This window comes from Montipora foliosa, chromosome 14, assembly GCF_036669935.1.
Source record: "Montipora foliosa isolate CH-2021 chromosome 14, ASM3666993v2, whole genome shotgun sequence".
Taxonomy (NCBI): Eukaryota; Metazoa; Cnidaria; class Anthozoa; order Scleractinia; family Acroporidae; genus Montipora; species Montipora foliosa.
In genome coordinates, this window is record NC_090882.1 from 16895961 (window position 1) to 16914366 (window position 18406).

General features: G+C 38.5%; 2 protein-coding genes across 4 annotated transcripts in view; one reads left to right on the forward strand and one right to left on the reverse strand.

Moving 5' to 3' along the window:
* Positions 1 to 18406, forward strand: part of LOC137984300 (homeobox protein SIX6-like) — a 59152-nt gene that overhangs the window by 16470 nt on the left and 24276 nt on the right. The gene's annotated exons all lie outside the window — the stretch shown is intronic.
* LOC137984301 (homeobox protein six1-like) lies at positions 478 to 13360 on the reverse strand. Of its 3 annotated transcripts, XM_068831441.1 has the most exons (5): positions 13211 to 13359; positions 11815 to 11920; positions 10107 to 10218; positions 2976 to 3637; positions 478 to 1812 (listed from the first exon to the last, which is right to left on the reverse strand). In XM_068831441.1, exons 4-5 carry the CDS (start codon positions 3527 to 3529, stop codon positions 1524 to 1526), a joined length of 843 nt encoding a protein of 280 aa, XP_068687542.1. In that variant the 5' UTR covers positions 3530 to 3637; positions 10107 to 10218; positions 11815 to 11920; positions 13211 to 13359; the 3' UTR covers positions 478 to 1523. The 3 variants fall into 3 exon arrangements, with proteins under 3 accessions (XP_068687542.1, XP_068687541.1, XP_068687544.1); XM_068831440.1 differs by lacking the exon at positions 10107 to 10218 and having other exon boundaries at positions 13211 to 13360; XM_068831443.1 differs by lacking the exons at positions 10107 to 10218; positions 11815 to 11920; positions 13211 to 13359 and adding an exon at positions 6104 to 6123.

Consider the following 18406-nt stretch of genomic DNA (forward strand, 5'->3'; position numbering starts at 1 on the left):
GTGCTTTTTAAGTCGAAAATGGAGGAGATAAATTAATACTATTTCAAGAACGCGCGTTTCAAAGATAAACGCGCAGTTGCGGTTTGAACCTCCTGTGGTCGCAACTGCTTTGTCACTGGCTTAACGCCGCTGCCTGTCGTCACTAAAGATTTTCGCTCCTGATATAACGAGCACTTTCAAAAAAACCCACGCCCGAGTCACGAAATGATTGTGCATGCATGGGGCAAGTCGAAGAATATTCTCTTTATAGCTTCTCCTCTTGCTTTTTTTTTTGTTCGACTCTTTTTGTTTTGTCACAGCAACAATGATGTACTGTTTCTCGCCTTTTATCCTTCCTGTTTTCCTTTGTTGTGTTCGTAAAGAAGGCCGAAAGGTTGAACTGTTGGTCATTTGAACGACTCGCGCTGTGCAGTACCTTGTCAGGCTCGCGACTGATCCTAAGACCTTGAACCTTGATAGAAATCGCAATACGTATGATCGAGAAACCCAATCTTTTTATTGCCTAAATTTCCTTCTTAAGCACCGCTCATCGTGTCTTATTGTAAAAATAACATAATAGAATATCGTTGAAGCGTCAATCCAAGCCGTACTCTTGAATTCAAATGTACTGTAATCTGTCGATAGATTCTGGCCTCTTGCAGTCTGAAGTCTTAAATTTGTTTTTATTTCTCGATGCGCAGAAGCTAGGCAAATATTTCTTTCTCGCTTTTACAGCGCTAATTTTAAGTGAACTCAGCCTACTTAAATATATTGCGGGTTGTCTTAAATGGTTTTCAATTTCCTAAAAAGTGATATGGCGACATTTGAGAAGATACGTGCGTGTAAAACGAGAAACCAGTGAATATATTTAAAGGAAAATGCGAAAACTCGCCGAGTTCACGGGTTCGCGCTTGCTTCGTTAACGAGCAAAGTTTACTGTTGTATCAGTGTATCTGAGAGAAATTGTATTTTCATGATAAATTGGTGAAAGCAGCGCTTCTCTGCGCCCGTTTACAATCAAGCGAAGGACGTTCTTCTTAGTTGACTCTTCGCTTGTGCAAGATAACTGTACAAGATTTTATATGTAGGTATACAAAGTGATATATGACATTTTTGCCTTTAAAGGGATTACAAAGACGACGATTAATATTTCACAGAATACTGCAATCATTTTCTGTGCGATTTTTTTTTTTTTGTCTAAATGCTTATTTTTCCTCCTTAATAGGAGTTAATAATGTCTTGGTTCTTCCGCCTAACACTGAACGTCGCTCATGAATGAGGTGATTTTAGAATGTCCTTAAACGTACGAGCTTATACTATATCATATTGTCCTTCGCAGGTTTACACGTTGAAAGGGAAGTTTAATTACGATTGAACTATTCTGAAATTCTAGTGAACTATTTAATAACGTGAGAATGAAATTCTTCAAGTCAAGGAATAAGTTTGGAGTCGAAAGCACTGCGTCTTCATTTATAAGCTGTAAGATCACTCAAAAATTACTAAATACAGAACCATGGAGATGCAATTTACCTAAGGTACCGTGTCTATAGTCCTACTAAAGAGTTTGTTAACGTGGTGAGCATGTGGTTCTCGTGAAGTCCATGGGTAAATTCAGGGCCTGACACGGGTGCCATAGATTCGTGAGACATGGCCGCCATAAGAGTCGGATCGTCGACTTCAAGTTTAACCGGCACTGGAGTTTGCGATCCAGCGAGTTGTGCTCCATTCATACACTGAGAAAAATCAGGAATTGTGCACTTTTTTACGTCGTTCATCATCGCCTGCTTCTCTGGATTTAACATCTGCTTCGTCCTTATGTCCACAGTTGATTCCCTATTTTGAAATCACACACAGAAACATTAGTTACGAGACGTTAGACAGAGACCAGCTTTGCGTTGTTTGGAGCGGCAAATGGAAGGCAGCTCCTCCTTGTAAGAGCATGAAAATTCCCTCCTTCTATCTTGTATCTTTCTTCAAAGAAGTTGGTCGAAATTTGTAGCTAATAGACGAAATATGAGCTAAAATGAAAGAAATTCCTTTGATTTTTGGTAAAACGAAATTTCGACCCGATGTCGGTCTTTTGCCGTGAAGGCGAGGTTTAAATCGCTCAATTCATTAAGTTCCATCCTCTGGCGGTTAAACGTCATCTAATTTTTTCGGATCAATCTCAATAGTGTGTAAATTCATCGTTTTAATCTCAAACTTGCCATCTATAGAATATTAAAAACAAATGGCATTACAATGAATAAGACATTTTGAATGGGCATATTTTGCAATTACATCCGCAAGTCGAAAAGTTAGAAGTACTCTTGTACTAATCAAGGTTGAACGGCATTAAATATTCATATGGAGTTCAAATTGCAACCCATTGCTTTAAGTTCATTTGTGTTCATTTGAGTCTTAACTCTCGCACGGGCGACCCTTCTCGTGAAAATTAAACAGCTCTTTTCTAGGCAGCTCGTATAACAGTTCTATGACAAGATTAAAGTTAGAGGACCAGCTATCGTTTTAGTTTTCTCATTCTCTTTGCGGAAACAGTCTTGGTCAATCAGAAATTTTCTCGTATCCGCTTCTCTTTGAGCAAAGAATAAACCATGGAAAGAGCGCGGTATTTCCATCGGTAATGCGGTTCTCTTTTACACACGCGGAACGTCATCTACTGATATATGTGTATTTGATGTGTGCTGAAAATGACCCTTTTCCTTTTGGAAAATTTAATTTGCACGAAATGAACAGCTAGTCACAGTTTAAGTCGCTAAATCAACTTCCGACCCTCAAGGAGCTCAATAAATTCAAAGAAAGACGTAGGGTTAGAAACCTATACTGCAAATATGACCGCGGGACTTGAACGTAATGTAGCACAAGGGTAAGTGTGTGCTTACTTGTGTCTCCTAAATTAGTGTTGTATAACAAAATAAGCTTTGTAAAGTGATTTGAGGCAAAGGTAAACGAACGGTCAGTTTAGGATGGCAAACATTTCGCCATCGATGACTTGCCTTATTTTGGCTTCCGCTGCTCGGTCTCGCTGTCTTCGGTTTTTGAACCAGTTGCTAACTTGTGTGGTGGTTAAACCTGTCGCCTCTGCAAGTTCACGCTTCTCTCGAGGTGATGGGTACGGATTGTGAGAGTACCACTCTCTCAATATGTTCCTTGATTTTTCTTTGAAACAGTAGCTAGTTTCCTCGCCATCCCAAATCGTCCTTGGTAGAGGAAATTTGCGTCGCACACGATACTTTCCCACGGCTCCTAGTGGTCGCCCTCGCAATTTCTCCGCTTCGATGTAGTGCGCCTTTAACCAGAGAGACTGGAGCTTTGGATGGGCGCTCGGGGAAAAAGAATTGTTCTCCAAGATGCGATAGAGTTCTTGGAAGTTGCCTTGGTGAAAGGAAACCAAAGCTTTGGCCTTTAGCACACTCTCGTTCTTCTGGATAGTTTCACATTCTGGAAGAGACCATAGAAATCTTCCGAGGCGTTCTATATCTCCGCTCTGTTGAAGCACTTCACAGACGCACGCTACCTGCTCCGGAGTGAAACTGAAGGTTGGCAGCATTTTGCGTTGCTGGGATCAGTCGATGTAGTGCCGGGGCTCGGGTTATCCTTTCACTTCTTGTATTGTCTATTTGTCTGAACTTAAGTCGGCTCTCGCTCTCTTTAATAGCTGCTTGGAATCAAATTGCACACAGTTAAAAAGCAAATGTCACCCACCAACTATCAGACAAATTTTCATTCACTGGCGTGACAATGTCATTATTAAATTAAGATTAGAACTTGAAACATGGCATGTGATTGGTCAGCGCGCGCCATCCAGATGGTTTATATTTTCTCAGGAGATGTTAAATCAAACACCATAGAAACAATGTCAATCCATTTCTTTGCGTTTTCATGGAAAAGCCACTTCCTCTCAAACACGGGTCTCTTGAGTAGGAAACACTCACCGTCAACTGGCCAATGCAATTACTTTCGTGTTTTCGACACAGAGCTCATAAGTTGATTTTATTAAATGCACCTTGGCCAAGTTGTACGGGTTTGAACTCTCCCAATGACTGTGAGTGACTTATTGTCTTTGTAACACTATACTCGGATCGAGTTTCTTTCCCAAGCGGTTATTTGTTATGGCAACCTTTTAAAACGTGAGACGGGAAAAACTAGCGCCATAATGTTTACGTCGAGCTATTACCCAAAAGATGCTAATTTGGAGGGCTAATAATGTTATGAGAGACGGGCGAGAACAAAGAGAACGTTTGCTTGATTCTCTGAATTTATCGTTGTAGAACTGACAGTCAAACCAATGTTAAACAATAGACTGGCTTCTTCGGCTTATCCAGGTGTTATCCAGATTGTTTCTTGGTCGTTTTGATCAAGATGAATGTATGCTCTCCGTATTATCTATGATCCGGTCGTTTCTGGGCAGGGTTTAGCGGTAAATCTAATGTTTTCGTTTTTTTTTCACTTTCCGCTGGAAACGCAAACGTATCATGATTCCGAGACTGATACAATTGTGATAAAAACATATCCAATCCTGCTTATTATAAGCAATGATTCTTGTTTTTGCCCCAGGAATTGGATAAACCCAAAACCGAAAAGAAAACATTCCTTTGTTAAAAGAATGCTACAAAACACCAAAACGTGACTTTCATGTTGATTCCTGTTTCTAAACTTGAATGCTTTTTATTTTTAACAGGGCAAAATTCGGAGACTATTTTCATTTTTTAAAATCAGTGTATATGTGGTGATCGCTTATGTTTTTCGCCGGCTTGAAAAGGGATTTTTCATTGAAGTCTACAGTAGAACTTGTTTCAATTCTTTTGCGTTCGAGATCCCCTTGAATTATTGCTTTCCTGGGGAAAGAAATGTTGTGATCGTTTGAATGAAAGCTAGTGAAAGCTACTTTGACCTGTTTGACAATTCTTCCATTGTTTGTGTCTTCAAATTTTGCAAAATTATTATTTTCTTTTTGTCTTTCGAGTTTAACATTTACGAGTGCTAATTGTTTCAAAGTTTGATCACATGTTAATAATCATTCCATGGTTATGTTGGTCAAGACATATCACCCATTACGCAAGTTATTGCCAATATTTTATAGTAAATTTCACTCTGCTGCAGCCACGTATTTAAGAAATTCACCGATTTTCAGTTTCAATTCTCCGTTCGAATACGAATAAAAACTTTAAGAAGTCACCATCACTCGTCCGCTCATGGACATCGCAAAAAAAATGTACATCTCTTGACTTAAGTTTTGTTGAACATCAGATAGGCCTGTTTGAAGTGTTTAAAATGGCACAGCAAATTTATCTTGGCGATACTGAAAAACATGCACATGCCACCAGAAATGAATCAGATCGACAGTTTTCTGTGTTTAATTGTTCTTGAACATTTTTCTTCTCAGAAAGCACCTTGATTCTGTGAAATTTGAGATCTTACCTTAACACTTACTAAATGTTCTTGTCCATTAAACGAAAATGAAATGAATAATTTATGACATGTTTAACAGTCCATTAACAGCGGCAGCAGCAAGGATCAGGCTGTAACGACAGCTTAACCTGGTGTTGCAAGGTCTTCCTTTGTTTTTAGTTTTATTTCTTGAAAATCAAATTACCCCTTTTTTGTTGTTGTGAAATTATATCCATCACCTACAGAGCAGGAATTCTAAAATTTCCTCCTTTAAAAGTGTCCCCTGCCGTTTTGGCGCTTTTATTTTTGAAAACAGTCTTTTTTACACAACCGGCCGGTGACAAAGGGTATTATTGTTCTTCACATGGAAAAGACAAACAGTAAATTTTGGCACTCCTGTTTAAAAGATTGCTATCATAACAAGATTATTGTCGACTAAACATTGCGCTTGAAACAATGTAAAACATCGCCTGAACTCTGTGTGTTCAGTCATTTTTCATTTTAGACAGCCTTTGTGTTGTTTTTTGGCTGGGACGGTTTTCAATTAAAAAGTGAAATAAAAAAATGAATGGTGTTATCAAAAAATTTTGCTGTGCATCTTAAACTTTAATGTTCTTACTGAAAGATGTCATCTCCTCGGTGAACTAGAAGAGAATCGCACTGACTGATTCGAACGGTACTTAAAAAAGTAAAACAGCAAGAAGCGAGTTATGAATTCAATACTTTACTTTACCTTTCCTGATGTCGTATTCATATTTCATAAAGCAGCAAAGGAGATTATCGCAATGTGGAGAAGATTCGTTGTTTATTCACCTTGCCTCTTTTGCAAGATATGGTTAACTATACGTGACAAGGCTTTAAACGTTTTTTTTTTGCAATGCAAGGTTTGTTTCCGGCAAAAATCATTGTGGATGGACTTTGTTGCCAAACTGCTTACCAAGTGGGTTGACAGATTCTAGGCTGAGGCAATTTTCTCCTTTCAGGATATGCCCGCCTTGATCTACTACAATTTTATAGTTATGTAACTTTAGATAAGCGCTCGTCCACGGCGCCCCATCGTGATGAAACTATCATCGTACTTCCTGGCTAATCCGGACAATTCTGTGGGATAAAATGAAGAACTGACAAGCGAGTAATAATATTTGAATGGCTTTTATGATACTGTTTCTCAATGAGTTTCGGGAATGATCTATTTTTGTAGAACATAGCACGCACACTTAAGAATAATGTCTTCCTCAAGAGTCGAAGTATACAAACGTATGCTTACATTCTGCCACTAAGCTTTAAGATTTTCGCGCCTAGTATTCCATCAAGTAGCTGCAAAGGCGTCACGATCCTATTCGCTGAAACACGTTCTTTACGTTCGGGCGGTAGAAAATTCTTCCTGTAAGTTTCGTCCTTGCCATGAAACATCAAGGGGAATCTGTTTCCATTCTTTGACAAAAAAAAAACAAAATCCAACTGACTCTTCCTACTCGTAATAACACCGGATGTTTTTCTCACAATGAACGCGGATTGTGTTTTCGAAATTTTCCTGTTTTGTCGAAGTTTGCGTTCCGTCGTTCCTTCATGATGTTTCATTAATAGATTGAGTTAATGTCAGCAGTGAAAATATTGCTGGGATGAAATTTATTATTTTCAATGCCTGTGTCAATTTTTGAACCAGATGTGCTCACGGTTCATGGGACGGTCTCACCAAAATAAAGTGAACTAAAAACTAAGTTATGTTTTTGTAGCTGTGTTATTCTGCTCCAAACAGAGGTAAACGTTGAAATGTTAATAACCTTTAATTATGATTCGAAAGTTACGAGTGCTTCTGATCAAGGCGTCTAAGCAGTACTTTCGTATGGTTGAGTTTATTTTGCACTGCAAATGAAAGGTCTACAAAAAAGTCGAAGTTGAGGTACGAAATGCAAGGATAGCCTAGTGTATATGCGCTTAGTGCCTCTTCGACCCTTTTCTTTGCCATAACAGCATCTGGATTTAACAGTCGTCCATCGCTTGATACTTAAAAAGCACACAGCCGCTTCTTGTCCATTTGCCGGGTGACCAAATGCAATATGCAGGTGCGCTTTCCAAGATTTTTCAAGTTTGCCTCCCTTCGTTAACAGCTCATCTGTTATCATGAAGTATTAAGACCTAAACCTATTTTTAGATGTTCTTGTTGTGCTAGAGATATTCTTTGCAACTATGTTATTACTAATCTTTTGGCGGTATTTATGTCATGCTACCAGCTAACTAATAAGATAGTTTTCCTGGCTTCTCCTTCAGTTCGTGTTCTACGTCGTTGAGCGTTATAAAGGCTAGGACAGCGAGGCAATGAGGCAAAGCCGCTCAAAGTGCCATTGCAAAGACTGATATACTGAGCAGGAATTACGCGGCGCCGGCCAAACGTGCTGAAGGTACTAGGTTTCAATATGTCGACAATAGTAGTAGCATTTGATGTCAAGCTTCTTAGCATATCTCTCACATGTCGGCCACCGTCATGGTCAGTCCTACCTCTCTCAAAGTTTTCGTATTTTCACACTCCCCTCTCGTATCATGATAACTACTCGTTTGAAGTACATGTTGGTTGTTCACAATTTCGTTTTAAACTGGACCAGTTTTAACAGTTCTTGTAAAGTTAATATTCACTGGGTACTTCAGAAAAAGCAATAACCATTTATTGCCCGTTACATCAAATGTTTTTAGCTGTGTACTGGTTTATCGCGGAATATATTCGGCTCTGAATATGATTTTAAAGAGCACAATCTTTTATCGATACTGTAAATTTTGAACTCGACACTATAAAAGCAAAACACCTGTCTTAAAGCAAAGAAAGACGCAATGCTTATTTAAATAATCTAATTTGCTTCTAATGAAGAGTATAGGATTCAGCCTATCAATTTTAATAGTTGAGTACAAATATCTTGGGTAAGAACCCACACAAAATGAGTTTCTGCGAAATCACTGATGTCGAAGAAGAATCGACTGTTAATGTTATTGTTACCCATTTGGAATCTCGCACTGCTTAAATTTTTATTTCCCGAAGGCGCTTTCGATGACTTGAAAAGGCGCAATATTGAGCAATACGTTTAAAAACTGTTGCATGAACACTGCGAGATGGTCCAACAGACTCTAGAGTTCAGTTGACACATACAGCGGACAAACAATGTCAAAATACATCGATGGGTAAAATCGGAAGTGTAACTTTACTCTGTTATTGATTTGTATGTTTTAAAATGATTTCCGTATCTCTTTTTCCTTTGTCAATCGACTGTGACAATCAGATATCTAAATTACCCGAAATTGAAAACTCTTGCCATACAGCAATTTAATTTTACAAACAAGATTTCTTACTTCGCTTAGATTTTCTGGCCAAGGTGGTTTAAAATCCAACAGTTAAGTTTGTTGCGTGAGGTCGTTTAACTTTGTGAATAGAGTTCCTTGCTAGGAGAAAGTGGTGTAGCCGATTTCTTAATTCAGTTTTGTTATGAAGTGATATTCAGTAGGTACAGCATAAATGATATTTTCCGGTAATGTTTACATCGATGAAGTTCATTAAGTGTCTTCCTTATGATATATCCCTTGGTCCTAACTGCACTTGTAGATTGAGGTAATGCGGTTTCTTGTGACCTCAAAATTACCGTTCATTTAGAGGTGCTGTTAAAGCCGCTTCTTTCTTCTCATCAGCGTGAATAAAAGGAAATGAAGATAACGCCAGAGTAAAACTCCTCAGCAATCGAACCTTTCACACTTTGGCCATTAGAACGGTCTTGAAACGCGAAGCCAAAAGAAATGGAATCCACCGAAATTTACGTCGAATTAAACACAGATGTTAAATATCGATATTTATTAGTACTGGCCCGGGCCACATGCTTCTCGAAGCCGCCCGTTTGTCTGTTAATGTGGCCTTCCTTTCGTTGGGGTCTTGATATCAATCGATATAAAGTTACCTTGACATCGTTTCAGATGTTATCGCATGTGTGGGCTGTCTTAGTGGGGGCCTGACCCTTCTTTTTTTAGTTTTTTACTCGATATGAAACTTGCATTAAACTTGTTCATAGTTTTAAATTGGTTGCATTTATTAGTTACCTAATTATTCCCTTGGGTAGGATTTGGGTAGGATTTGCCGTACCAACTTCATTACTTATCTTACGTAAAAACCTAGGAAACATTGAATTGCTTCTGGTTTCGAGAGATGCGAACCGAACTTTTGTTTCCATCTGGTTTTAGTGTTACTCAAATACGTTTAAAAGACACCACTTTCATTTTTCTTTGTGTTCTTTAGCGTTGAAAACGTGCTTTTAGCAAAGTGTATTGAGTTACATGAAAGGAGAACATTAATGTTTCATATTCCCTCTTTTGGAAGTTTATTTTTATGTTGTGAAAACATTCTTCTCTGGATTTATTTTTCGCGAGATTTGGTATGAAGGCCTGTTAACGTTTTGATAACTTTAATTCTGCACAAAGTGTTTTCCTCTGTTCCGTTCTCGTCGAATCGCTTTAGGTTAGGGTTTTGCTCAATAAGCTCGAGTCTAAGCCATTCAGTTTTTTTTTTGTCTACTCCTACTTAAAATCTCAAGTCACAGTTCCAGTTTAATTCGACAATTTTTTCAGTGAAAAAAGTATTTATTTTCATATCATATAGACCGTTTGCCTCATTCGTTTTAGTCACACATTTAAAGTACACATAGTCCTGAGAAGAGAGTAATATTTCCAAACGATGAAATATATCATGAATATCATGATTCTACCTTTACTCGTAGACATTTCAGTCTTCCGACCGTTTTTCCTTGATATTTTCGGGGGGGAAAGCAATCTTGTCTTATTCAATTCGTTGCCTTAGCTATTTCTTGTTTGCTGCAACTTAAAGAAAAAACGGTTTCGTTTAAAGTTATTTCAGATGTTGTTCTTTAAATAAATTGTTTTCAGTGTTGGTTGATTCCCTTTTCTTGATTCGTTGCTGTCCTAAACTGCAAGGGTACTGTCAATCCTACTTGAAGTATACAATTTTAGTTGACTACCCTATTTATCCGTAAAGGAAAGTTTGTTTTTAAAAGAAAATCATTCTGAGTTAAACCGTTGGTTTAATTAGTCGGTTACAAATAAAAGGCGTCAACTTAAACTCTTCGAGGACTAAACACATCTAAAGGTATTTTTCTACAAACAGTTATGAAACTGGGATGAAGGAGTCTATAGAGAGGCAAGCATTTTAACCTTCCCGGGTTTCAGTGCTTCTATTTTATTACGGTGATTGTTATTATGAATATTATTATTACTGTATAGGCTATCGTCTCGTGTCGTTTGCTTCTCGCGTCAATTTTTTATTTTCCCACCTACCAAGATTTTAGCACCGAGATCGTGGTTTGGAATTTCGAAAAACTTGAATAGATTTTGCGACTTAAAATATTCATTTTAAGGTGTTTTTTTATAACGCCAGCAAGAGTCGCCTTCGAAAACGAATTCCAGTTTAATTAAGCTCTGTCTGACATTATTTTTACTCGCAAATTTAGCTTAAGTCATTCTGTCATTTTAACTTATTGTAATTGTGTTGCTGAAATCCTCAAGTATGGCCATTGAAATAAAAATAGTTACTACGTCCTGAGAAAAATGTTCGAGAGGATCTGTTCAAACTAGACTGAACCTGAAGTGGTTCATTTTTATGGCTTTTTAGAATCTCGATTTGTCTCAAGGGTTAACTCTCATTTATTTGTTGGCATCAACACAACGGAATTAGCACAGGCGGTGGACACGCTAGAAGTTAAATGCTCATCGTTGTCTCCCGAGTGAAAATTTCGAGGCGCCGCTAACTTTTCACAGACCATGGAACTTCATAATCTTTAACATGGCGGATTTTTATATCCCACGACCCTTAAACCGAAATTCCTAGAGGTAAATAACGCAACTACTTGATGTCTGTTAACTTTTGCCTTTAAAAACAGTTCCCCTATTTGATTGAGGAATGACACGGCCGCAGTCGAGTGCAGGGAATCACAAATGGAAGAATACATTTGAAATTGGAAAATCCACCGCATGGACAGCAATGAAACCAAACTGAGCGTTTACTTCACAGCATTCTTGGACTACACGTGACCACATTGTAGTTTTTCAAGAGAAAGCAAGATTGTTGAGTTGTTATTGCCGGGAGACGGGGATTTATGGCAGCTTCGTGCTGTCTCGCAACTTGCCGCAAAGTTTAAACTTTGAGATCAGTTTTCATGGGACCTCAAGTAGTCCCCATACAATTTCCCTTCCACTAAATAATAAATACCCTGAAACCAAACCTTTTGACTATAAATCTGCAGATGGAAGTTTAGGCTTTCGTGGGCTTCATATACACGTGATACACCCGTTAGATGATATCGTGTAAAACTCAAAACAATCGCAACAGTTTAAGGCCGAGAAGGCAAGGTCTCAATGTAAATTGACGATAACAGGGTGAAAAGAATACTAAGTTCTTACCGTTTGGCAACTGATAGTGTCCGTTGCCGCTCGCCTGTGGCCCTGACTTACTTAGCGGGGCGGCTGGTCGCGTGAGTGCTAAGCCTCTTTGACGAGTCTGTGTCACCTGACAGCGAACGAACACCTTTCAATCAACGTATTGGGTTTTCAAGGATAACAAATAAAGGGGTCCTGTAATTAATAATGCCACGTACGTGATAAAACATTGCAATTGAGAGCTCTGCTGGTTTACTCAGTTTAAAATGCTTTATCGTTTCCGCGATTTGTGAAACTACTTAAATAAAACAAAAGTCTAGGATCTCTAAAAGAGGGGGATATTTTTGTCTCGTTATAATTACATTTGCGACGCGTAGATCGAGTTTCGACTCATCCTTGTGGCAGACGAAAGACTTGGTGTCAGGTGGCGTGCACATTGTGCAAAAATTGAACCTTTAAACGCCGGCATGTTTGTCGCTTATTCAGTCCTTTTTAGTTATATTGTATATGACAACAAAACCAGGGTTGTTGTATTTTCCTACTCTTTCCAAACAAAAGCGAATTCACAAATGATATCTCGCTACAGACACGAACATATTAGATGATTATGACGTTTTATTGAGTTCGGGGAATGGGATGAGTCGCACATTTTGAAAGGTTTCAAAGGACTTCGACTTGAAGTTTTCATTTTTAAGAAAGTTTCCCCTGTTGTTTACCATTATTCCCTTTCAGGGCCGCGGATCGCATTTCAAAACATTGAGGATGAGATGATTTGACATTTTCCGTGAATTAGGGTAATATCCATCTCATGGAAAAAAAATCATCCTTGGTTATCGGATGACGATCTAGGATTACCAAAGGGACATTGTGTCTCCAATAAAATGGCCAATCTGTCATCATGCCTTTACAATAAACTCTTGTATCAGTTAAAAACGTCAGACAGTCCCCAAAGGAAGTCTCACCAAATTTAACAAACAAATAAGCCTTCCGTATTTCCGCCCTGTTGTATTTTCTCATCTTGGTGGTCGATAATTTAAGAGAATATAAAGAAAGGTTTTATTTTGCCCCTAGAGATGGGTCTTTCTAAATAGGGTACGGGCTTCCCTGCTCAAGCATTGTTGTTCATGTTTGTGTTTTCAATGTTTTGAAACTAGTTCTAAATGAGATAGGAATAGCCCATCTTGTGTTTGTCTTGTCTCCGCGACGCGTAGCAGAAATGACATAGGTTCAGTGAATGTACAATTTAAGTGTAGATTGATGGAAAGAAAAGAAAGATCTGACCAACTGAAAAGAATGGTTGTCTACTCAAGGCATTGTGAGAGCTTTCAAATTATTCAATCCCCTGGTGGAAAGAAGATTTCTGGGCATCGGTGATTGTTTAAGTGGACAGCATTTCGTTTTCTTCGGTTCGTTTGCTTACCTGATTATAGTTCTACTACTCTGCTGTAGGTTCCCAACTCATTGTTTCCAGTTCTTGTGCGTGAGTCCCTCAAACGGTGCGTTTTATGAAGTGAGAGTAAATCGAATTAACACACGCATTGCCCAGACATTTTCCAGGCGTTTCGTTTGCGCAATGAATTTTTAACACGTTTTTATGGATTACATAGTTGCTTTGAAGTTTAACTCAGATGCATAAACCATGTCGTGAACACCTTGTTAGTATGCACTGATTTTGTGACAGGAATATTATGTCGTTTTAGTCATTTTCTTTTAGCATGACCAAGACCCCAATTCTCGCCTCTAATCTTTGGTGTTGAAATGTAAAAACATCATCTAAAATAACTCAGGTTTAAATAAAGAAGCTGCAAGGGAGGTAAACGGAGAACAGAATTTAAGACATACACAAGTGCATACGATTGTAGTTGAATAATCTAATTTTAGGAAAGAGGATCTTGTATCGATATCCTTCCAGGAAAGGTATGAAACACCTTTAACACTAAAGACGAGATAGATGCAGTTTAGCTGGTGTAACTGGTTTCTTTTTACACTAAAAGCTTAGACATGCAAATGAGAAGAGCTGACAGTTTTGTTTCAAACACCTTACGAATATACAACTAATAAATCTCAGTTCAACTAACGACTACGCAAATCATACATAACTTTTTTTTTTTCATTTGGTATTGCTTCAATCCGAGGTGATTTTTTTTTTCATTTGGTATTGCTTCAATCCGAGGTGATCAACCTCGTACTATTTTTTTCAGGCAGAATATACATAGCACGGGCAGGAAGTGATACTCCGTCCAATGACTACACACTCTGCCGCGAACAAAACTTAAAGCAAACCTGCATATCAGAGGGACATAGTTTCGAAGAGCTTCCGTTCTTAGGTGATAGGTACATGAACGTTTTTTTTTCTCGCGCGATGTGGTATCAAGCTTTCTGCTCTGTCATCGCACTTGAGTGTGTTGTTGGTAACAACGTAAACTTATCAATAACAAGCTAATTTCTAGGCAATAAAGGACTAGTTGTCGTGGACAGCACATGTCATATCTAAAGGTCACCGATGGTTCAACTATCAGTTATGGTAGTTTCGCAATTTTAGTCCAGAAAATACGGTGCATTCACTGAAAATCCCTGTTTATCGACCTTTCCTTCACTAGTGACAAACGATGTGGTGATCGTAGTTATTTGACGGTTTTGTGAGAGCCATAGCTACGATTAGTCTTAAAAAAGAATTGGCTCAGTTTAAATTTACCGTCGTTTGTACAATCAAGACTTCAAATATTGTTTAAGAATTATAACACTGTGTGTTACAAGACGTGGCATTAAATTTAAGAACATCGATGAAAAATCATGTTGTTCCGGCATTTAAGCGGGCTGAAACACCGACAGACCTTCAAAAATTCTAGATTAGTGTAATATGATCATATTTCTTAAGGCCGTATTTTTGTAACTTTTTTTTTTTACATTTTACAATTTTTCCCGAGTTTTATTTGTAATGGGAAAGCAACTACATGGAAATAGGTTGGTAGGTAAGGGATGTAATCAGTCGCTGAAAGTAAGATTTTGCGGAACCTTGAAAAATTAACTGTTAACTTTACTGCACACGATGTTGGGCCCTTACCACCCGCTGGAAATTATGAGTTTTAACCCGTTTTTCGAACGAAATCAGTTTACTGAAAAAAAAATTTGCTCTATCTGTTTAAGATTATAACAACTAATAGGCCTTAACAAGTTTGGGATTGATATGCAATGTGCTATACTGAATTCATATGGATTTCAATTGGAAGCAATTGACACTCTTACTTTGACAGCTAAAGAGAGAACGATATCGTCATGTTAATTAGTCAAAGTAAAAGCCAACCGTGATTTAGCTCCCTGGATTCAGATGCCTTGGTAATCATTGACGAATTTTCGAAGCAACGGTTAAGCCCTTAAAATAGAGAATAAATGTCTCTTTGATTTTAGCAAAGAAATACCGAAGCACTGTATTTTTGGCTTTCTTCTGGTATTGAAGTTGGAGGATAGTTTAAGTTTTGATTTTGACTTTCCCTTATTCGGAAATCTATCGTTTCCTGTTACCAGTGTAAACTAAAACATCAAATTATTCATCTTTTCCTCACTAAAAATCCATGATGGATCCTGTAGATGACAAACTTGAAAAAGAGATTTAGAAAACATCAACTAATCAGGATAAGCGCGGGAACAATGAAGTAGCTCTTGCGGAAAATTAGTCCCTCATTTGCTTTAGAGAGCTGGTTATTTGTCGTGATTTTTGTGACCGCTGCAACTCTTCACCGTTCTTTCCCTTGACTCACAGACTCACAGTTAAAGGCAACTATCAAGTTTTCAAAAACTGTCAATTTGATCAGGACATTTTTGGTACCCTGAATAATTTCACTTTAGCACCCCTCGCTTGTAATCAACCATCCGAAGAAAAATATCTTAATTGAATTTGAAGGAAGACAATCTTAGGACCTGTTGTTGGCTTAATAATTCACGCCAACCTCCCACCACTTTTCCTTTATGCGCAGTATTTAACAAAGTGGCGCTTTTCTTGTGGCACGTTTTCTCCCCTACAGCTGTGAAGTGCTACAGTTAATGTTGGCTGCAGCGTGCCTTTCATAAAAAGAAACGGTTGTCATTTTTAGTGTGGATGAAACATTTTACGTGCCAGTGGTTGTGACAGTGCGAGCCAGAAATGCTTCTGTCAAGTTAAACCGCATTGCCTTTAAAATTTTCTTAAAACAACTGAAAACAGGTGAACAGTATTGTGTTGATAAGCGCGTAACTATACCAAAAGGCATGACATTGAAAGCATGTTGCGGGTGGCACTAGCTCGCTCTTTACAGATCGCGTTGAGCACCGGCGCGCTCCTTTTTCTACTCAGTCAACAGCCAATAACTATTTCAGGTCAATGATGGTGTGTTCCATGCCCTGATTAAATGCCTTTGTTTGATGTTTTTGTCCAAAGAAGAGTTCTTCTCCCGAAGCAACAGCCTAGCACCCTACTCAGTAGTAGACAATCATGGCACACGCGCGCTCTCCGGGTGCTTTTTTGGTTCAGCTGGTTTTTGTTGGTAGTCACTATGGAAAGAGCATGCGCTCAAAGGAAAGTTCACGATTTGAACGTTTGCTCTTACCTAGAAGTCATGTGCTTTATCGTCGTCGGAATCCACACGATTTTTCTTTATTTTATTTATTAGTTCATGCGTTCAGCCGTTTTGTTTTGTTTTGCTTTGTTTTCAGTCGCGCAACGTTCTGTCAATCACGAATCAATGACCGTAACTGAATAAGACCACCTGATGTTCCCGTAAGTACTACATTGGAAGTATCTTCTTCTGAAGCTACGACTTTTCCATGTATGTACAAAGTACGTAGTTAAAATGGTGTCACTCCGGCTTCTCTTTCCTCGGGCAAAGTACTGTCCATGATGAAATTTATTCGGGTTCTTATTGCATCTGTGAATTATCTTCGACACGTCACGGACAGAAAACAGAGGGTCGTCCCTCGGTGAAAGTTCCTGAATAGACATGGCTTGGCATATATTTTCCCACCCCACCTTAAAATACCACATTGCTCTTGATCTTTCATTGCCAAAGTCACCTGAAGGTTGGAGCTTGGTTTTACTCATGTTAAGAGGGGAAAGTCTTGTTTTAAGTCATCCTGAGGAAGTTACTTGATGCCTTTTTAGAGCGTTTTAGTCTGTTTATTTTGTTTATTTTCATGATCGATACTGAACGTCAAGCTCTTGTTCGAGTGCTTCAAGTGTATGTGGATTATTTATTAGCGGCTGAAGTACCGCGTTTTTTTTAGATCTCGCCGTATTCAATGACCCACCCATACATTCGACCAACCCCTTGAAATCCTAAGAAGGTTAAAGAGTCTGATGTTATCCATCGAGGCCGATCAATCAACTTGCCAACCCTCATTTCCCTAGGGGAATTTGATTGGTTTACTGGAACAAGTTTCATAATGTTCTCGCATTTGCTTGTACATTTTCAAGTTTTGTTTCTGCTTGACTAGCTTTTAAAGGAATTATTCCGTATATCGTTTCTCTCCGGTGGGCTAACATGTTCGCACACTTAACGAAAATAGCAATGTTGTTAAACCATCTTGAAACTTTATTTTAAAGGCTTTCACGCTTACTCAAGCGACTGGAAGCTTCACTTTCGTGTTCTGAGTGAGCTAAGAATTCGAATACAGGGACTTGTTTAACACCTGCGTCGAGTACCTACTTTTGGCTAAGTCTATGGATGAACTGACAGCCCTTGAAATTCGCAACTTGAAACGTTCTCGTTCTTTTTTATTCGTGAAATTTTATTGTCATGTCTTCTTGCTCTCAGAGGGATGAAAAAACCTTTCTGAGTTGATAAATGATTTATCGATTGCTCCTGGAGGAGAATGAAAATTTTTCCGCTGGCTTCCCTTTTTACATGACCAAAAGAGCAATCAAAGCGCCAGAATCCAGGCTCGCTGCGTATTTAAGGCCCGCTCAAGCAAATGGGATTCTTGCAAATGTCTTCGATCTTTTATCACCTGGGTATAAATGTCTGGCCGCCGTTCGGCTAATATTGTGAATGAATGTTTCCCCTGCTTTCAGCAATCATTCAAAGAGTTTCGGAAACATTCCTTTTTGGGATAGAAGGTCTGCGGTGCAGTTGTCACACGGGTATCCTCTTTCTGTCTATCTTTACGAGTAGCCACTTTATTCTTAAATGTCACCCCATTAACTGGTTCCTTTAGATTTTCAAAAGTGAACTTTTAAATGCGTGTCTTTAACTTGGCAAAGTACCAGAAAACCTGACATGCAAGGAGGTAAGTGCCAATTAAGTTACAGGTGTCAAAGTGGATATCCACAGGTATTTGACTGGGTAACTGACGAGTTATCTTCCACTTAACGAACTCTTGGGGGAATTTTATACTTTGAATTTTGATTTGCTGTGTAACCAGTGAACAACTCAAGAACTAGCCATGTGCATGGTCTCGATCCTTCCTTCACATTAGTGATTCAAAGCTGTTTTTCATCCGGAAATTTTCATTGATTCTAATACTACTGATAGATTTGAATTTGATTGGTTTTGTTTTTCTAAACCATTTCGATACCACAATTCATTTCGATTTTCTTACGTGCATGGTCTAACGTAAGTCATGAAAATAGAGAAAATGATCACCA